This window comes from Haematobia irritans, chromosome 5 (assembly GCF_050003625.1).
Source record: "Haematobia irritans isolate KBUSLIRL chromosome 5, ASM5000362v1, whole genome shotgun sequence".
Classification (NCBI taxonomy): domain Eukaryota; kingdom Metazoa; phylum Arthropoda; class Insecta; order Diptera; family Muscidae; genus Haematobia; species Haematobia irritans.
Window position 1 is genome coordinate 41241151 of NC_134401.1, and position 23377 is coordinate 41264527.

Below are 23377 nucleotides of genomic sequence, written 5' to 3' on the forward strand. Positions count from 1 at the left end.
TTATCCATACATTCTTAATGGGGCAAATGTGGCCATTTGGTACTACAGCGTACCAAAATATAAAATTCTACCGTCTGTGCGGAAAATATACAACAAAAATAATTTGGTATCTACAAGTGTAAAATTTGGCACTTTTTATTAATAGGACATCTTTCCTCCAACTTTAGAGTCACTTAACACCCTCCCACACTCTCTCTCTCTCGCTCTCTGATTGAACTAAATGTGTCCGTTTATTTAATTTAATTGCATTCATTATTCCGTTTTGTTGCGTATCAAAAGATTTCTAAAATTTTCTAAAAGATTTCTAACATACTAATTTTTTTTTTCATTCCCTTCAATTTAACATTTGGTACTATTTTAGTAGCAAACATTTGGTACCACTTTTGTACCAAAGAGTTTCAATTCTTTGCACAATACATTTTTCTAACCATGGTAGCCTTCTCTCTATCCAAAGCATTTAAAATTTCGCTTTAGCTTCTTATAGTCCATATAAATTGCATTCCCACAAAATAAACTAAAATATTAATGGTTCATTTTGAGGCAAAAGGGTAACTTATCGTACCGTTTTTTTTTTTTGTTTTTGGAATCTAGTAATACCGCATCCATTCTTGTACCACAATTGGCTTTACAAAATTTAAAAAATATTTTATTCGGAATTCTAATCAAATATGTATTTTTCAATCCTTAAATTCAGCCTTGGCCGAGAGCGGAAAAGTAGTACCATTTGGTGCTACAAAAACGTAGGATTTATATTTTTTTCATGGTTTTTGTGCTGATTTGTGTTGTGTACAATATGATACAAGTGCAATAATATTCCAAAATTGTTCATGAATCTATAATCTGTATCGACTTTAAACTAGAATTAAATTTAGTTATTATTAGTGCCATAGCATGGACTCCAATTTGGTATCAAAATATTTTGAAATCTAGTAATATTCTTTCTATTCCTGGCTAGTACCAAATTTTAAAAGTATTTTATTCCGATTTCTAATTAAATATCCAAATAAATCCTTAAATTCAGCATGGTTCGAAAGTGGACAACATGTGATCCAATTGTATGTTCAAGAATTCAATTATTGTTCGCGAGTCAATGATGTACCAATAAATCTTGAAATTCAGCGTTGGCCAAAAGCGGGAAAATAGTACCAGTGCTGCTACATAAGTACTAAAAAGTACGATTTAACCTTTTTCATAGTCTTTGGGCTGATTTGTTTATATGTTACCAGTTCAATAATGTTCCAAATTTGTTCAAGAATCAATAATTTATCAATAGACTTTAGCTTTCTAAAATTTAATTAATCATGGTTATTATTAATAACTTTGAATGGGCTCCATTTTAATATCTGAAAAATGTTAAATTACGAATTATAATCAAACGTGCATTTTAGCTCTTTAAATTCAGCAAGGGGGAAAAAGCGACAAATGGTGCCATTAGAGTACCATAAAGTACTGTTTTTATTTGTTTTTTATTGATCTATTTAGGACTTTTCGCTAAACTATTTTTATACTCTTTGACTCTAACATGCTACATGAAGTAGCTTCAAAATTCATTTTAGTTTTCCTAATCGAAAAGAATTTTCACAATTTTATAAAAAAAATGCATTGATCCATTGCATTTTTCTTGGAATTATAATTTCCCCAAACATTATAAAATTTCTCCTTACTTTCTTGTTTTCATGGAAATGGTGTTGTTTATATAGTAGGCCGTTTGCTAATTAAAAACATTGTTTTTTTTTTCGACTATTGTTTGTAAGTTAAAACCACAAAATATTTAATTGGATTTTATATCGTTATTGGCTTTGTTCTTGGCAAAACATCCAATTTTATCTAGCAAACATTAGCTTGATGATTACTGATGAACTCTTCGGCTATTGCTGATGTTTAGTGTGCTATTGATTCTGTGGTATTTAAAGCTAAACATGTCAATGGTAAAACATTTATTTATTATTTGTTTTATTTTTTTTTTTTCATGATTTTTATTAAGTTTTTTTTTTATAGTGCTTAATCTATAAAAAACAAACATATTCAGTGATATAAAGTAAAAAAATGGTGATAAAAAAGTTTTGACAATAAAAATTTTGCTTATACATATAAATCATTTTAAATGTGAATTTAATTTAATTTATGAAAAAAATTATTTGTTTGTTTTTTGTTATTTTTTTTTAATAGAACATACCACACATATCGATGACACAATCGGCTAAGTGTAGTTAAGCCAATATAAAATACATTTTTAATAAAAATAAATTTTTAATCAAAATAAAAAAAATATTGTTATATTCAGAGAATGAAGCCGCCGAGTCGCGCCGCTGATTTCAGTCGCCGCCGCCGAATATGTCGACTCATTTCGACTCAAATTTAGCCGCCAATTAATCAAAAATATCGATTTAAATCAGAACAATTTATTAATAATTGTTGTATTTTTGCCAAAATTTTGAACCTTCCACCCATAATTAATCAAATTCAAACTGCTGTAACAGTTTTTGCAAAAATTTAGCTCAGACAATTTTAAATGAAACGTAAATTTGAATGTGAGGCTGGTGGTACAACTAATCTCACTACCATTCGAATAACTTCAAATTGATTTTATAATGGATAATTGTGCGATGCCGAATGGAAAAATTTATATCGGCTTAGCCATCAAGCCGCCGCCGCCGGAGGCAAACATTTAGTGTCAGCCGCCGGAGGCAAACATTTAGTGTCAGCCGCCGCCGACAAAAATGGGTCGGCTTCATTCTCTGGTTATATTATAAATATAATTTTTGTTTGTTTTTATTTTTTATTTTTTTTTCTGTAAGAAAAATAATACATAAATAAAACAGTATTTATGTAGTATAAAACAGTACAATGAATAATACATAAAAAAAAAACAGTATAAAATTATTTTTGGTCCAAAAATCTTTAAATTTTACTTTTCTTACTTTCTTTATAAATATAAAAATTATTTTGTATTATTTAAGCCCATATAGAAATATTTTTTGATAAAATAAATTTTAAATAAATTTTAGTATATTTTTTGTGTTATAAATATTAGAAAAAATCATTATCATAATTAGTTAAGCCATTACAAAACTATGTTTAATAAAACAAAATGAAGAAATTTATTATTTAAGAAATTTAAGTAGGATATATATATATATATATATATATATATATATATATATATATATATATATATATATATATATATATATATATATATATATATATATATATATATATATATATATATATATATATATATATATATATATCCTACTTAAATTTCTTAAATAATAAATTTCTTAGACAACAATGAATAATACAGAAATATAAATCTACGCAGAATAATACATTAAAATTAAACATTATAAAACTATATTTAATACAAAAATACAACTTTTTGAATTATTAAAATATAATTTTTTAAAATTAACTAAGCCAATATAAAATTATTTTCAATAAAATAATTGGGTCGAAAACCTTGTCTGTCATTATTTATATTCATAATTTTTTATGATTATAAATATTATAAATAAATAAAACAAATTTTTAACAAAAAGGTTTTTATTTTATTTTTATATAAAATATAAATATAAAAATTTTGTTTTGTTTTAAGAGACCAATATAAAACTATTTTTAATAAAAAATATAAAATTTTATTCTTATATTTATATTTAAAATATAATAAATGTCAAAAGATCGAATAAAACACCAAGAAACAAAAATTTAATAAAATAAAATAAATAAAAATTTTAAAATATATTTTTTTTTAAATTAACTAAGCCAATATAAACCTATTTTTAATATAATATTTATTTATTTTATTTTTATATAATATGTAAATATAAAAATGTTGTTTTTTAAGAGACCAATATAAATCAATTTTTAATAAAAAATCACAAATTTTAGTTTTATATTTATAATATAAAAACAAAATTTTTAAATTTTTTATAAAAATATTTTTATATTCGTTTCGTAAAAAACATTTTTATATTTATATATTATATAAAAATCAAATAAAAACTTTTTGGTTAAAAATTTATTTTATTAAAAATAGTTTTATATTGACTTAATTATTCATTGAATAAATTTTATTTTAAATATTAATATAAATTATATATTTTTTTTTTTGCTTAATTAATTTAAAAAAAAATATACTTTAAATATAAACATCCCAGCAAAAAATTTGGAAGTTCTTCCAATGGTACAACTTTAAAAGCACTTCCAGAAGATGCACTCCGATGTTCTTTATTTTAACTGCCCAGGAAGTTCTTTTAATTCAGTTTTTTATAACTTTGTTTTTTCATACTTTTAATGGATAGTTTTAACTTTTTTTGTTCCAAGTAGGTTAAAAACAGAGTAAGAATTCATAAAATGGTACAAATCATTTAAATTTTGTCGACAAAAATTCTAAATCCAATCTGAAAAAATTGTGAATTTTTGAAAATATTTGAGGTCAAACGTTTCCGACAAGCGTTAGAATCTATTACAAATTATAAAAAATTATACAAATTATTTATTTGACAAAATATCACAGAATTTTTTAATTTACATCCAAAACATTGAATTCGGATCACACCCAACGAAGTGATGCAAATTCAGTGCAACGGCTGTTGAAATGGAGAACTTCCATCCTATGACAAGCCCATGTTAAATTCATCGCTTCTGCGTCAATTTCGCACCACTTCCGGATATAAAAAGAACATTTTCATTACTTTTTTGGCGACGCTTTTTTTGCTGGGATATTTTTGATTTTTTATTAAAAATAGTTTTATACTATTTTATTTTTATGTCTTATTCAGTGTAGTTTTATATTTCTGTATGATTCATTGTATTCTAAGAAATTTATTATTTAAGAAATTTAGTTTTGTAAAAAACGCCAATATCATAATTAATTAAGCCAGTATAAAACTACTTGTAATAAAATAAATTGTTGTTGTTTTTCTATTTCAGCTTAAAACCATACATTGACTAAACTACAAGAGTAGCTTAACCAACAGAGGAAAAGAATGTTTGTCAAATTTATTTGGGCAAAGCCCTATAGACTGCAAGATGGTTGGATGGACGCACGTTTCGGAATTACCACATTCCTCATCAGCATCCTCTACTTGCAGCAAAACTATCAACCAATTATCAGAATAAATTCAGGCAGTTTATTAAACCCAACAAAAACCACACTTGAACCCTCCGAAAAAAGGTTTTACATTGATAGCCGGCTTATGCCGAAATAAATTCGAAACAAACATATCTCTTTTCCTATGCCACTGTCAAATCATCGATTTGAATTCACATGGCTGGGTTTATTTTGAGCGTGCCTCCTCTTCTTTTTCCATTTGTTTTGTTTTGTTATTGTTGGTTTTGTTCTTTAAGCATTGTTGTTGTTTTTCTATTTCAGCTTAAAACCATACATTGACTAAACTACAAGAGTAGCTTAACCAACAGAGGAAAAGAATGTAAAAAAACAAAACCAACAATAACAAAACAAAACAAATGGAAAAAGAAGAGGAGGCACGCTCAAAATAAACCCAGCCATGTGAATTCAAATCGATGATTTGACAGTGGCATAGGAAAAGAGATATGTTTGTTTCGAGTTTATTTCGGCATAAGCCGGCTATCAATGTAAAACCTTTTTTCGGAGGGTTCAAGTGTGGTTTTTGTTGGGTTTAATAAACTGCCTGAATTTATTCTGATAATTGGTTGATAGTTTTGCTGCAAGTAGAGGATGCTGATGAGGAATGTGGTAATTCCGAAACGTGCGTCCATCCAACCATCTTGCAGTCTATAGGGCTTTGCCCAAATAAATTTGACAAACATTCTTTTCCTCTGTTGGTTAAGCTACTCTTGTAGTTTAGTCAATGTATGGTTTTAAGCTGAAATAGAAAAACAACAACAATGCTTAAAGAACAAAACCAACAATAACAAAACAAAACAAATGGAAATAAAATAAATGTTTAATAAAAAAATTTTTAAAAAAATTATTTTTATATAATACAAATATAAAAATATTTTTGTTTTTAGAAAAAGTCCAATATAGTAATTAAAATCCCAAAAATAATATTTCCGAACTTCCATCTAACTAAATTTCTTAACCCTGGAAAGTCATCCTTATTTTTTGTACACTAACGTCATACTTCGTCATTTTGGCTTATTTCAAGACGCTATAATTTGCATCGTGACGAAAAATGAGAACAAAAATTGAGTTTATTTCCTTCTTCAATTTGTTTTTTAATAGTATAAGACAAAAATTCATAAAATGGTTGTATTGGTATAAATTAAATTTATCATTTGCCAATTGACCAAAATTCATTTTAAATCGAAAATGAAATTACGCGTCGTCATTTTGACGAAGGATGACTGTCCAGGGTTAAATAATATTTTTTTTCTTTTCGAATAAAATGACTAATAAAAGAAGATATTATATCATTATTATATTTTATCATTTAATTACGTCATCGATATGTGTTGTAGTTTGTGGTAATTTTAAAAAATCGTAATCGTTTCTATTCTCTCAAATATGCCCAAGCAAAATGAATTGGAAATTGGCAACTCAATTCTTGTCAAATTCATTCTATTCTACTTAATGTGATGATTTGCTGCTAATGCCACTAACGGTGTTGATGTTGTTGTTGTTGTTGGAGCAGATTCTCAAGAAAATCTTAAGCTCAATCCCTAACTCTCTCTCTCTCTCCCTATCTCTCTCTATGTTTATCTCAATCCATACATACATTCCACACATGCTCTATAGTATTCTTTAGTGATATTTTAGTTGTTGTTGTTGTTTGTTTGCTTGTTTGTTTATAGTGTGGCAGCATTGACGGCTTGTTCTCGAAACAAAAACAAAATAGAAACTTACTAACCCTTAACCCTGATCCTTACAGCTATTGTTGTCTAAATTTCAAGTGATACTTGCAAAAATCGGTAGTCATATGTCGTGAGCATTTTTATTTCCTGTAGTTGTTGCTGTTGTTGTGGCTGATGTCCTTGTTGTATTGTTGTCATTTTTTAAATTTGTATCGGTTACCACAATCGTTATTGTTTGTTCCTGATGCTGTTTATTTTGGTTTGTTGTTGTTGTGGTTGTAGTGTTATTTGATTTTCTAATTGCTGCTGTTGCAGTTGTGGTTGTGTTTGTGTTGTTGGTGGTTTGTACCTGTTCGATTGTCATTGTATTGTGGTTATGGTTGTTTTGCAATTCATCATTCAATTGCCTTCGGATTTCCGCATCAATTGCTTCGGCATCCTCCGGGTAACGTTCCGAACAAAATATGGCACCTTCCTTTAATAGTTTTAACAGGTTAATTCTGTCCTCAGCGTTTCGCTTTGCACACAATGGTCTAGAGAGTAGGAATAAAACGTTGGTTGTGTGTGTGTGTGTGTAGAAAAAAACAAAGAGAACACATTAATATCAATGGGTAATACAAATTAATAGGAAAACGCATATATGGAAGAGAAGCAATACTGGTAATGCAGAACGTCTAATATAATAACGAGAAAGCATGCTAATATAAAAGAAAACGAAAGCAATTTAATTATATGATGGTTTTCTTTACACGAAATTAAATGTATATGTAAAATACAAAAAAAAAATAAAATTAAAACTAAAATTGAAATTAAAATTAAAATTAAAATTAAAATTAAAATTAAAATTAAAATTAAAATTAAAATTAAAATTAAAATTAAAATTAAAATTAAAATTAAAATTAAAATTAAAATTAAAATTAAAATTAAAATTAAAATTAAAATTAAAATTAAAATTAAAATTAAAATTAAAATTGAAATTAAAATGGAAATTAAAATTAAAATTAAAATTAAAATTAAAATTAAAATTAAAATTTAAAATTTAAAATTAAAATTAAAATTAAAATTAAAATTAAAATTAAAATTAAAATTAAAATTAAAATTAAAATTAAAATTAAAATTAAAATTAAAATTAAAATTAAAATTAAAATTAAAATTAAAATTAAAATTAAAATTAAAATTAAAATTAAAATTAAAATTAAAATTAAAATTAAAATTAAAATTAAAATTAAAATTAAAATTAAAATTAAAATTAAAATTAAAATTAAAATTAAAATTAAAATTAAAATTAAAATTAAAATTAAAATTAAAATAAAATTAAAATTAAAATTGAAAACTAAAATTAAAATTAAAATTGAAAACTAAAATTAAAATTAAAATTGAAAACTAAAAAAATAAACATAAAAATTAAAATTAAAAAAAATAATTAAATTGCGCACCCTGTATATAAAAATGATATACTCTGTAATCAAAATGAAATGTTATAAAAATCTCTAGATTAGTGATTTATTTGTTTATAAAACATTTTAAACCACCCAAAAGTGGGTCATTTATTCTTTAAGCCGGTGACAATTAAATGCACGTATTTTTTTCTCAAAAATCATGTTCGCCTGGGGATTGACGACTACTGTTTCACATATACAGCTCTCATTGTCATGGCAATTATTATGGTTCTTTGTGCATTGTGAAATTTACCCAATGAAATCGCTATTTCAACAATCACTTCATCAATTAAGATGGTCGACATTATGGCCATCAGAGACATATTTAATATTCCCTCTGTACATATTTCGTATTCGCGACATTTCTCCGCTTTTTAACGACACCAGCATAAACCCCAATGAAATGCCATGTAAAAAAATAAAAGCAAAAAATGTTCAATACAAAAAAAAACCATGCATTCGATTTAAATATTAAGCCAGAAATTGAGCATGAGGGACACGTATGAAAAATATACATTAATTGCCATAATTTTTCCATCGAACGACAAAATATGTGTTAATTGTAATAACATACAACTCATGGAGCCTCCCTAGATTTTTTTATCAATTCTTTTCAATTAAAATCCTTTCATACAAATATTGAATAAATTACATTAATAGAATAAATATTATTTACATAGGAAACAGATATAGTTATAATATTTTCAAAGTGAAAAAACAGGAAATATATGCATATCATATTAAACACAAACACAAAAAACGAAAACAATTAAAGAAATGAAACATAGAGACATAGATGTGTCAGGTATACAAATGGGGATATAACCACCACATCTGGGCCTCTCCCCCTAACCTGCCTGAATCCTTTAGCTGCTCCATAAAATCTTTGCCAGTTATATCAACCAATGAGTTTGGATCCATATTCGATAGGGAATCCAAATCGGGATCACTCATCACCGAGACATTGCAAAGATTATTTTGTAGCTGACCAACCAATTGTTTGATACGGGCCGTCTTTTCAGCTTTATCGGCGGCATCCGTTTGGTCGTGTGGTGTGGTAATGGTTACATAGTGGGAAGGCTGTAAAAAAAATATAGAAAACACATAAAATTAAATCAAGAAAATTTTGTTTAAAAAGCTAAAAAATTGCTTGATTGATATTGAATAAGTAAAATTAATTTTAAATATTTTATTCATATAACAATTTGTATGTTTGTACTATAGCAATAATAAATACATTATTATTAATTATACGCCACCCGAAGGTATAATATCATATTTAATTGGTTGTGGTATTAATAGGTCGATAACAGTTCAAAACCCAAACCCCAAAAACCAGAATTAATTCAACATAATTGAATATTTGTTTAAAAGCTTAATATTCAAATTCATTTTGTTTGCACACATTAACTAAGTAAATGGAAAAATAAAGATATTGTATAAATAAAATTAATTTTAAATATTTTATTCATATATCAATTTGTATGTTGGTGCATTAGCAATAATAAATAAATTACTATTAATTATACGCCACCAGGTTTTTTAACAAAATTTTCTATAGAAATAAAATTTTGAAAAATATTTTATAGAAATAAAATTTTGACAAAATTTTCTATAGCAATAAAATTTTGATAAAATTTTTTTATAGAAATAAAAAAATTTTCTATAGAAATAAAATTTTGACAAAATTTTTTATACAAATAAAATTTTGACAAAATTTTATATAGAAATTAAATTTTGGCAAAATTTTTTATAGAAACAAAATTTTGACAAAATTTTCTATAGAAATAAAATTTTGACAAAAAATTTTTATAGAAATAAAATTTTGACAAAATTTTCTATAGAAACAAAATTTTGACAAAATTTTCTATAGAAATAAAATTTTGACAAAATTTTCTATACAAATAAAATTTTGACAAAATTTTCTATAGAAATAAAATTTTGACATAATTTTTTATAGAAATAAAATTTTGACAAAATTTTCTAAAGAAATAAAATTTGGCAAAATTTTCTATACAAATAAATTTTTGTAAAAATTTTCTATAGAAATAAAATTTTAACAAAATCTTCTAAAGAAATAACATTTTGACAAATTTTTTTATAGAAATAAGATTTTAACAAAACTTTTTATAGAAATAAAATTTTGACAAAATTTTCTATAAAAATTAAATTTTGAAAAAATTTTCTATAGAAATAAAATTTTGACAAAATTTTTTATAGAAATAAAATTTTGACAAAATTTTCTATAGAAATAAAATTTTGACAAAATTTTCTATAGAAATAAAATTTTGACAAAATTTTCTATAGAAATAAAATGTTGACAAAAATTTTTAAAGAAACAAAATTTTGACAAAATTTTCTATAGAAATAAAATAGAAATAAATTTTTTTATAGAAATAAAATTTTGACAAAATTTTCTATAGAAATTAAGTTTTAACAAAATTTTCTACAGAAATAAAATTTTAAAAAAATCTTCCATAGAAATAAAATATTGACAAAATTTTTTATAGAAATAAAATTTTGACAAAATTTTCTATAGAAATAAAATTTGGTAGATTATTTTTGGCTCGAGTGGCAACCATGATTATGAACGGATATGGACCAATTTTTGTGTGAGTGGAAATCGGCTATATATAACTATAGACCAATATGGACCAATTTTGGTATGGTTGTTAGCGGCCATATACTAACACCACGTTCCAAGTTTGAACCGGATCGGATGAAATTTGCTTCCATTAGAGGCTCCGCAAGCCAAATCTGGGGATCGGTTTATATGGGGGCTATATATAATTATGGACCGATGTGAACCAATTTTCTCATAATTTGTCAACATTTTATTTCTATAGAACATTTTGTCAAAATTTTAATTCTACAGAAAACTTTCTCAAAATTATTATTTCTATAGAATTTTTTTCAAAATTTTATTTCTATAGAAATTTTTTTCAAAATTTTATTTCTATAGAAAATGTTGCCAAATTTTATATCTATATAGAAATAAAATTTTGACAATATTTTCTATAGAAATAAAATTTTGACAAAATTTTCTATAGAAATAAAATTTTGACAATATTTTCTATAGAAATAAAATTTTGACAAAATTTTCTATAGAAATAAAATTTTGACAAAATTTTCCATAGAAATAAAATTTTGACAAAATTTTCTATAGAAATAAAATTTTGACAAAACTTTCTATAGAAATAAAATTTTGACAAAATTTTCTATAGAAATTAAATTTTAACAAAATTTTCTGTAGAAATAAAATTTTGACAAAATTTTCTACAGGAATAAAATTTTAAAAAAATTTTCTATAGAAATAAAATTTGGTAGATTATTTTTGGCTCGAGTGGCAACCATGATTATGAACGGATATGGGCCAATTTTTGTGTGATTGGAGATCGGCTTATATAACTATAGACCGATATGGACCAATTTTGGTATGGTTGTTAGCGGCCATATACTAACACCACGTTCCAAATTTGAACGGATCGGATGAATATATATATATATATATATATATATATATATATATATATATATATATATATATATATATATATATATATATATATATATATATATATATATATATATATATATATATATATATATATATATATATATATATATATATATATATATATATATATATATATATATATAAAACTTTTAAGAAAGTACAAAACATTTTTTTTTTTGTACTTTCTTAAAAATTTTATTTTCCTTCCCAGATTGTGACTCTGATCCTAAAATCTACTTTCTAATACAAATATGTTACATATATAAAAAAAATATTCAATTAAAATGTTCATCTAACATTCTGACTCCCAAAACCTATATGGCTAAAAGTTTGAAGGCATCAATGTTGGTCGACGTGGACACATGCAAGAATTTCCCATTTCCATTCATGTACAAATATATTTCCTGCCTATTGATTTTAATGGGAAATAAGAACACCCTTTGCATTTTAAAGTCAAGATGTGGAAGCCATACTCTCCCAAGAGCCAGTCATGCTGACAAAACCAATTTGATAGAGTCCTCCGAAAAAAAAACTCCACAAAAAAAAAACTTGTGTCACGAATATAGTGAAAATTTATTTCAGAAAATGTGTGTATTCTCCACATTCTAAAGTGGACATACAAATGGATTGTTACAAATTGTATGCCAATGTCAGCTTGTCCTCTTAAATATTTGACCATGTTATGGGTCAACAGATACACACCCCATCCAACATCATCCTGTAAGTCCATATTGGCATAGTGTCCATGATGCCACATTTCCAGTGTATGTGTGTTTTTCAATCTCATGCTTTTCCTTGTTGGTCTTCATGCAATTCTTTTGGCCATGGTGGAGCTGAAGATGGAATTTGGTGCTTTATCAACCTACAGCTACATGTTTGTACACTCCAATGACTATTGATGACTTCAATCCGACACTCAGCTCAGATCAAACTTGCTCTTGCTCGTTTGTTTAAGCCATTAAATCCCACCTGTAAACTAAACCATGAACTCTGGCAGTGTCATGTGATGTAATCGAGGTAGTGATGGTGATAAATAAGGCTTGTGGAGATATTTTGTAGCAATATATGCATGACAAAAAGGTGTGCACCTACACATGTGAACAGTGGTTACGAACATTTAGAAAACGGAAATATTTGTCTTTATTTTAAATGCATATGAAAAATTATTAATTTATTTCTCTTTGATTTGATAATATCTGAAGTACTTTTCGATCTTTGCATCAACGTCCCACAATTTTAAATGCATAAATATGTACCATATTATGTAGTGCGATATAGTGATTTTCTAAAACGTAGCACAAAATGTGTCACTCGCCATAAAAGGTGGCATTATAAAGGGTGATACGATCAAAATTTGGTCAAGGGAAAACGCGTGTAAATCGGTGAAATCGTTTATTTAAAAAATCAAATTAAATTTCTTTTTCAAGTTCAATTAGTATAAAAATCAGGAAAAATATTCAGTTAGACTTTCGCTTTTCCAAATCCGAATTGCCGGGCCTCACGCTTGACACCTGCCATCAGATTTTGTACAGCCACCTTGTCCACCTTCTTCGCCGCAGAAAGCCAGTTTGCCTTGAACTGCTGCTCGTCCTTAGCAGTTTTTTTGGTCTTCTTTAGGTTCCGCTTGACAATAGCCCAGTATTTCTCAATTGGGCGGAGCTCTGGCGTGTTGGGAGGGTTCTTGTCCTTGGGAACCACCAGCACGTTGTTGGCGGCGTACCACTCCATGGCCTTTTTACCGTAATGGCAAGATGCCAAATCCGGCCAAAACAGTACGGAACAACCGTGTTTCTTCAGGAAAGGCAGCAGACGTTTATTCAAATACTCTTTCACGTAAATTTCTTGGTTGACAGTGTCGGAAGTTATGAAAATGCTGCTTTGGCTTGCCAAACCAGATATTTCTTTGTGAACTTTGACAGTTTTATGTGCTTGAAAATATCTGCTACCTTTCCCCTTCCTTTTGACGTATAAAACTCCTGTCCCGGAAGCTGCTTGTAGTCGGCTTTGGCGTAGGTTTCGTCGTCCATTACCACGCAGTCAAACTTCGTCAGCATCGTCGTGTACAGCCTCCGGGATCGCGCTTTGGCCGTCATATTTTGTTTATCATCGCGATTTGGAGTCACTACCTTCTTGTAAGTCGATAGTCCGGCTCGTTTTTTGGCTCGATGCACGGTTGTAGACGATACACCCAGCTTATTTGCGGCATCTCGGAGAGGGAGGTTAGGGTTTCGCTTGAAACTACCGCAACTCTCTTTGTCGTCTCAGCGGCTTCCGGTTTTCGATTTCCCCCCGATCCAGACTTCCTGGCTGTCGACAAACGTTCCCCAAACACTTTAATTACATTTGTAACGGTTGATTTGGCAACTTTTTGCGATTTTGCCAGCTTTGCGTGCGAGTAGCTCGGATTTTCGCGATGCGCGAGCAAAATTTTGATACGCTGCTCTTCTTGCTTGGACGGCATTTTGACAACTGAAGAGTGAATTCCAAAATCAAAATAGGAGCAACATTCTACACACACACACACCTTCAAAATGAGGGGTGTTCAGGTTTTTTAAATGCAAAATTGAAAAAAAATACGTCATGTTTATATTGACCAAATTTTGACCGTATCACCCTTTATGTAAAAAAAGGGGCACACATTTTATAAATAATCAGGTATATATGGCGGTAGGTTCAACTGCGCCGAATCTTAAATACTCGCCACTATGAATAAAATATCATAGGTGCCACTCGAGTCAAAAATAATCTACCAAATTTTAAAGAATATTTTACCCAAAAATACCGAACCAAAATGTCTTACTTTGCAAAATTCTATTTCTATAGAAAATTTTATCAAAATTTTATTTCTATAGAAAATTTATTACTACAGAAAACTTTCTCAAAATTATTATTTCTATAGATTTTTTTTCTCAAAATTTTATTTCTGTAGAAATTTTTTTCAAAATTTTATTTCTATAGAAAATTTTGCAAATTTGATATCTATAGAAAATTTTGTCAAAATTTTATTTATATACAGAAAAATTTGTCAAAATTTTCTTTCTATAGAAAATTTTGTAAAAAAATTTTACTTCTTTAGAAACTTTTGTCAAAATTTTATTTCTATAGAAAATTTTGTCAAAATTTTATTTTTATAGAAAATTTTGTCAAAATTTTATTTTTATAGGAAATTTTGTCAAAATTTTATTTTTATAGAAAATTTTGTCAAAATTTTATTTTTATAGAAAATTTTGTTAAATTTTATTTCTATAGAAAATTTTGTCAAAATTTTATTTCTATAGAAAATTTTGTGAAAAAATTTATTTCTATAGAAAATTTTGTAAAAATTTTATTTCTATAGAAAATTTTGTCAAAACTTTATTTCTATAGAAAATTTTGTTTCTTTCTATAGAAAATTTTGTCAAAATTTTATTTCTATAGAAAATTTTGTGAAAAAATTTATTTCTATAGAAAATTTTGTAAAAATGTTATTTCTATAGAAAATTTTGTCAAAACTTTATTTCTATAGAAAATTTTGTTTTTTTCTATAGAAAATTTTGTCAAAATTTTATTTCTATAGAAAATGTTGTCAAATTTGTTTATACCCTCCACCATAGGAGGGGGGTATTTTAACATTGTGATTCCGTTTGTAACATATCGAAATATTGCTCCAAGACCCCATAAAGCATATATATATATATTGTGGGTCGTGCTGAAATTCTGAGTCGATCTGAGCATGTCCGTCCGTCTGTCGAAATCACGCTAACTTCCGAACGAAAAAGCTATCGACTTGAAACTTGGCACAAGTAGTTGTTATTGATGTAGGTCGGATGGTATTGCAAATGGGCCATATCGGTCCACTCCTACGAATAGCCCCCATATAAGCGGACCCCCAAATTTAGCTTGCGGATCCTCTACGAGAAGCAAATTTCATCCGGTCCAGCAGAAATTTGGTACATGGTGTTAGTATATGGTCTCTAACAACCATGCAAAAATTGGTCCGCATCGGTCCATAATTTTATATAGCCCCCATATAAACCGATCCCCCGATTTGGCTTTCGGAGCCTCTACGAGAAGAAACTTTCGTCCGATCCGGCTGAAATTTGGTACATGGTGTTAGTATATGTTCTCTACCAACTATGCAAAAATTGGTCCACATCGGTTCATAATTATATATAGCCCCCATGTAAACCGATCCCCAGATTTGGCTTGCGGAGCCTCTAAGAGAAGAAACTTTCGTCCGATCCGGCTGAAATTTGGTACATGGTGTTAGTATATGTTCTCTACCAACTATGCAAAAATTGGTCCACATCGGTCAATAATTATATATAGCCCCCATATAAACCGATCCCCCGATTTGGCTTGCGGAGCCTCTAAGAGAAGCAAATTTCATCCGATCCAGCTGAAATTTGGTACATGGTGTTAGTATATGGTCTCAAACAACCATGCAAAAATTGGTCCACATCGGTCTATAATTATAAATAACCCCCTATATAAACCCATCCCCAGATTTGAGCTCCGGAGCCCCTTGGAAGGGCAAAATTCATCCGATTCGGTTGAAATTTGGTACGTAATGTTAGTATATGGTATCCAACAACCATGCAGGAATTGGTTCGTATCAGTCCATAACTATATATAGCCCCCATATAAACCGATCCCCAGATTTGACCTTCGGTGCCTTTTGGAGAAGCAAACTTCATCCGATCCGGTTGAAATTTGGTACGTGGTGGTAGTATATGATATTTAACAACCATGCCAAAAGTGGTCCATAATCATATATAGCCCCCATATAAACCGATCCCGAGGTTTGGTTTTGGAGCCTTTTGGAGGAGCAAATTTCATCCGAGTCAGTTGAAATTTGGTACATTGTGCTAGTATATGGCTGTTAACAACCATGCCTAACTAGGTCCATATCAGCCTATAGTTATATATAGCCCTCAGATAAATCGATCCCCAATCACACAAAAAATAGTCCATATCAATAATTGTATATAGCCCTCATATAAGCGACCCCCATATTTCAATTCTGGATCTCTACGTACCGTGCAAAAGTCCATATCGATTCGTAATTATTTGTAGAATTACCTACACACACCTTTTTTGTCTAATATATACCACATATGGACTAACTCACAATTTAGAAAACGATTTAAAATACCACAACCCAAGTAATTCGATTGTGGATGACAGTCTTTCGTAGAAGTTTCTACGCAATCCATGGTGGAGGGTACATAAGATTCGGCCTGGCCGTTTATACTTGTTTAATCAAATATTTTTGAAGGCCAATTAAAACTGTGATTGATACTATCATTTTCGTGATTGAAGACATTTCAATTAAAAAAATAATTAGATCAATTAATATCGTGATTGAATCAGAAATTGTTTTTTGTGTGTACGGTTATATTCTGATCCAAAACACATATTTATGCCAAATTTTAAGTCGATTGGACTAATATTGCGACCCAGACGTTGATCACAAAATTTATTCACAGATAAAGAGGGACATGGATAGAACGACTCAAGGGCCGGCCCTGAGTAATATTGCCAAAAACACCATGTGCCTATCTCGCCTCCTTCTGGGTGTTGCAAAGAAAGAACTTTTAATATCCTTTTCCACAGTGTGCTACAGCGTATAAAAATACGAATTACAGGGAGTTTTTTTTCTACGAAATTATGAAGTTTCTAATTATATCAAAATAAACTCAACGGAGGCCAGGAAAATTTGAAAAAGAAAATATTTGTTCATATTTTTCATAGAATAGGAAAAAATATTCATTTATTTCCGTTTACTATTTATATATGAAATAACATCTCGGCCACTTTCCCATCATTTTAACAATGTACAAAAATTTCAATATCATTGCATAGTTTCAGGCGGAAAAATATAAATTTATATTATGATCGATGTTATATTTAATTGAGAATTTCTAAAAAGTACCACAAAAAGTGTCACTATCGATAAAAGAAGGCCACTGTCGCGCAGCGTGTGATGACTTTGTCGGCCCAAAAGAATTTTAATGAACAAAGCTAAACTGGTACGACATTTTTGGCGTTGATCTAACACTCAAAAAAAAGTGAACTCTCTATTTCACTAAAGCCATATTAACTTTATATTAGTTCATAGAATCATTATGTTTGGAAAAAGTTTATTTTAGTCAAATAATTTTTTGCGTATGTTAGTTCAATGAACTAAAAAACGGGAAAAAGTTATACACAAATAAAGCATAAAGATTTCCTAATTTCGTATTTCTTACAAAATAGTTAATTATTTCTTTAAATTTGAAAATTTTACCAAAAATGTGTCCATCATGAACTTCGTATGTCACTAAAGACATTCTTGCAATTTTGAACTCCAAGATTTCTCTTAAAACTACAAAATTTTCTTTAACTACTGGAAAAATTTAGTTATGTCTAATAAATTTTCTTGAATTTGTCGAAACATATTTACTTATTTTTGCCATATCGGAGTGATGCCAGCGCTTGTAATACCGTTTAGTTAAAATTTTCTAAAAAAGTTCCAAATTTTCTAAAATTAATCGAAAGTTATCTTTCCTGGTGGGTTCACTGTTTTTTCAGTGAACAAATTAAAAAACAATATAGCGCTTTAGCTTGCTGCCTTACATATCAACCCTGTATGCCTTGATTCAAATTTTTTACTGGCGTTGATCTAACAAATTTAAAAAGAATATAGCGCCTTAGCTTGCTGCCTTTCACATCAACCCTGTAAGCCTTGATTCAAATTTTTATATCCTCCACCATAGGATGGGGGTATATTAACTTTGGCATTCCGTTTGTAACACATCGAAATATTGCTCTAAGACCCCATAAAGTATATATATTCTGGGTCGTGGTGAAATTCTGAGTCGATCTGAGCATATCCGACAGTCCGTTTATTGAAATCACGCTAACTTCCGAACGAAACGAGCTATCGACTTGAAACTTGACACAAGTAGTTATTATTGATGTAGGTCGAATGGTATTGCAAATGGGCCATATCGGTCCACTTTTACGTATAGCCCCCATATAAACGGACCCTCAGATTTGGCTTGCGGAGCCTCTAAGATAAGCATGATTCATCCGATCCAGCATAAATTTGGTACATGGTGTTAGTATATGGTCTCTAACAACCATGCAAAAATTGGTTCACATCGGTCCATAATTATATATAGCCCCCATATAAACCGATCCCCCGATTTGGCTCGCGGAGCCTCTAAGAGAAGCAAATTTCATCCGATCCGGCTGAAATTTGGTACATGGTGTAAGTATATGGTCTCTAACAACCATGCAGAAATTGGTCCATATCGGTCCATAATTATATATAGCCTCCATATAAACCGATCCCCCGATTTGGTTTGCGGAGCCTCTAAGAGAAGCAAATTTCATCCGATCCGGCTGAAATTTGGTACATGCTGTTAGTATATGATCTCTAACAACCATGCAAACATTGGTCCATATCGGTCCATAATTATATATAGCCTCCATATAAACCGATCCCCCGATTTGGCTTGCGGAGCCTCTAAGAGAAGCAAATTTCATCCGATCCGATCCATAATATATTGTCTCTAACCACCATGCAGGAATTGGTCCCTATCGGTCCATAATTATATATAGCCCCGATATAAATCGATCCACAGATTTGTCCTCCGGAGCCTCCTGGAGGAGCAAAATTCACCCGATCCGGTTGAAATTTGGAACATGGTGTTAGAATGTGGTCTCTAAGAAACACGCAAGAATTGGTCCATATCGGTCCATAATTATATATAGCCCCCATATAAACCGTTCCCCAGATTTGATCTCCGGAGCCTCTTGGAGGAGCAAAATTCATCCGATCCGGTTGAAATTTGCAACGTGGTGTTAGTATAAGGCCGCTAATAACCACGCCAAAATCGGTCCGTATCGGTCTATAGTTATATATAGCCGATCCCCAATCACACAAAAATTGGTTCATATCGGTTCATAATCATGGTTGCCACTCGAGCCAAAAATAATCTACCCAAATTTTATTTTTATAGAAAACATTGTCAAAATGTTATTTCTATAGAAAATTTTGTCAAAATTTAATTTCTATAGAAAATTTTGTCAAAATTTTATTTCTATAGAAAATTTTGTCAACATTTTATTTCTATAGAAAATTTTGTCAAAATTTTATTTCTATAGAAAATTTTTTCCAAATTTTATTTCTATAGAAAATTTTGTCAAAATTTTATTTGTATAGAAAATTTTGTCAAAATTGTATTTCTATAGAAAATTTTTTCCAAATTTTTTTTTTTCTATAGAAAATTTTTTCCAAATTTTACTTCTATAGAAAATGTTGTCAAAATTTTATTTTGTCAAAATTTTATTTCTATAAAAACTTTGAGCTTAATTATATACGTATTTAATCGGCCTTTTTAGTCCATGCGTGATATATATACGTATGGAGTATGTGGTATATATTACGGTGTTAGGAAGTTTTAAGATACCTTGCCATCGGCAAGTGTTACCGCAACCCAAGTAGTTCGATTGTGGATGACAGTCTTCAGTAGAAGTTTCTACGCAATCCATGGTGGAGGGTACATAAGCTTCGGCCTGGCCGAACTTACGGCCGTATATACTTGTTTTCCTGTAACAATATCTAACAAAACGAGATACTTGGTGCATGAGGGGGTACATAATCTTAGGCTGTGCTGCAATCCGTCCCATTTACCGTGATTTTTTTCTAGTCACTGTAGACGTATCTGTACATATGCCAAAAAATATATTTACCTTATAACCTTCTTCCATATCGATAAATATATGTCCTTCACTTGTACACATTTCATGTCACATCACATCACATAAATCCCCCTTTTTCGATGCCAACCAAAATAATGCCAAAATACCAACTTTCTACAGTCTCATACGGAATTTTAGCTTTTCCCAGGGATTATCATGTCTATCAAATATTGATGAATTGCTGGATGACTGAAAAAAAAATACATTTTTTCTGTTTTCGTTGGTAATGACAGGAGATTAAATGTTAAAGTTAAAACGTTGAAAGCCTTACGTCGCTAACCAACTCTAGCAATCACCCCTTAGCCTAAAGGGTGCTATGGTTTCACAAGAAATTCCATTAAGAAAAAATTTAATACCAAAAGGATTAACAAAAAAAAAATCCCAAGACTTCCATAAAATATGGTACTTGTAAAAATTTTCTAATTTTTATCTGTTGCAAGTATTCTTATTAATTTATTTATTCGTGCTTGAGACAGTGTCCCATGAAAGTTCTCCTTTTCACGTAGACTATCTGTCTAAAGTGTCAATCAAAGTTTACAAAAGCAAAGGAAAAACAAAAAAAATTACAAAACTCTAAATGAAAAGAAATTATTTCATAATCTAAGGATTAGTATCACTAGAAAATTATTCAAGTGTTCAAACTAAGAAGAAGATCCCACACTTGAAAATTCTTATAAACTAAAGCAACAACACACTATTGGCAACACTATGAATAAATGCAGGCATTTTGCCTTCTCAAACATTGGTAAAGCCCTCACAATGCCTCTCACTCACTTCCAGCAACAACAAACCTTTTGCTCTTACACACATCATCAACACACAAACGCATCAAGTATGAGATGACATCAAGCAACAAATTTAAGTGCTTCAGACATGTTGATAACATGATACTCATCAAAGACTTCCACTTTTCCTCCTCCTGCCAACATCGAAACTACAAACAAACAATGTGATTGTGTGTGGTGTAGTGTAGTCGTATAATACGTGCTTCATTGAGGTAAAATGAAGAGTTTTATTCTTTGTTTGGTGGCTGTGACAAACCAACAAATTTAATAGTATTAGTTTCGTTCTTTATTTTATTTTTTTTTTTTTTTGATTTTCGACATGTACAAGAGCCCGAAATGCGTAACAAAATGCTAAGAAAAAAGATTGCCAAATTTGGAAAAGAAAATGACTTATAACAAAGCAAATATGACAAAATTTCCTAAAGCAAAGAATTGAAAACACTTCATATTTCCTATGGAAATAAAATAAAATGTGACAAAAAATCCTATAGAAATGAAATTTTGACAAAATTTTCCTGTTGAAATTAGATTTTGGCAAAATTTCTTATAAAAATTAAATTTTCACAAAAATTTTCTATAGCAATGAAATTTTGACAAATCTTCCTATAGAAAAGAAATTTTTCAAATGTTCTATGGAAATGAAATTTTGATAACTTTGTAGGAAAATTTGTCAAAATTTCATTGCTATAGAAAATTTTTGTGAAAATTTCATTTTTATAGGAAATTTTGCCAAAGTTAAAGTGGCAGCCCGATTAAGATTCAGGCTCACTTAGACTATTCAGTCCATTGTGAATTTTGCCAAAATTTGACAAAATTTCTTAGAGAAATGAAAAAAAGTTTTTTTATGATTTATCGCTCGATATATATGTATTAGAAGTTTAGGAAAATAAGAGTAATTTTTACAACTTTTCGACTAAGCAGTGGCGATTTAACAAGGAAAATGTTGGTATTTTGACCATTTTTGTCGAAATCAGAAAAACATATATATGGGAGCTATATCTAAATCTTAACCGATTTCAATCAAATTTGGCACATATGACTATATTACTAATTGTACTCCTAGTGCAAAATTTCAACCAAATTGGGCCAAAACTCTGGCTTCTGGGGCCATATAAGTCCATATCGGGCGAAAAATATATATGGAAGCTATATCTAAACTGAACCGATTTCAATCAAATTTGGCACACATGACTATACTACCAATTGTACTCCTTGTGCAAAATTTCATGCTAATCGGGATAAAACTCTGGCTTCTGGGTCCATATAAGTGCATATCGGGCGAAAGATATATATGGGAGCTATATCTAAATCTGAATCGATTTCAACCAACTTTAGCACTCATAGCTACAAAGCTAAATCTACTCCCTGTGCAAAATTTCAACCAAATTGGGCCAAAACTCTGGCTTTTAGGAACATATTAGTCCATATCGGGCGCAAGCTTCTGGGGTCATATAAGTCCATATCGGGCGAAACATATATATGGGAGCTATATCTAAATCTGAACCGATTTCAATCAAATTTAGCACACAGTTTATTTATGATTTATCGCTCGATATATATGTATTAGAAGTTTAGGAAAATTAGAGTCATTTTTACAACTTTTCGACTAAGCAGTGGCGATTTTACAAGGAAAATGTTGGTATTTTGACCATTTTTGGCGAAATCAGAAAAACATATATATGGGAGCTATATCTAAATCTGAACCGATGTCAACCAAATTTGGCACGCATAGCTATAATGCTAATTCTACTCCCTGTGCAAAATTTCAACTAAATCGGAGTTAAAAATTGGCCTCTGTGGTCATATGAGTGTAAATCGGGCGAAAGCTATATATGGGAGATATATCCAAATCTAAACCGATTTCAACCAAATTTGGCACGCATAGCAACAATGCTAAGTCTACTCCCTGTGCAAAATTTCAACCAAATTGGGCCAAAACTCTGGCTTTTAGGATCATATTAGTCCATATCGGGCGAAAGATATATATGGGAGCTATATCTAAATCTGAACCGATTTCAATCAAATTTTGCACACTTGACTATACTACTAATTGTACTCCTAGTGCAAAATTTCAACCAAATTCGGCCAAAAATCTGGCTTCTGGGGCCATATAAGTCCATATC

General features: G+C 29.3%; 1 protein-coding gene across 1 annotated transcript in view; it reads right to left on the minus strand.

Moving 5' to 3' along the window:
• Positions 1-4445: 4445 nt before the first annotated feature.
• Positions 4446-23377, minus strand: part of LOC142240243 (DNA fragmentation factor subunit alpha-like) — a 187906-nt gene continuing 168974 nt past the window's right edge. The window contains exons 3-4 of the mRNA XM_075311935.1: positions 9076-9302; positions 4446-7316 (exon numbers count right to left, since the gene is read on the minus strand). Of these exons, the coding sequence (XP_075168050.1) occupies positions 6905-7316; positions 9076-9302 (639 nt within the window). The 3' untranslated portion in view covers positions 4446-6904. The remainder of the gene's footprint in view (positions 7317-9075; positions 9303-23377) is intronic.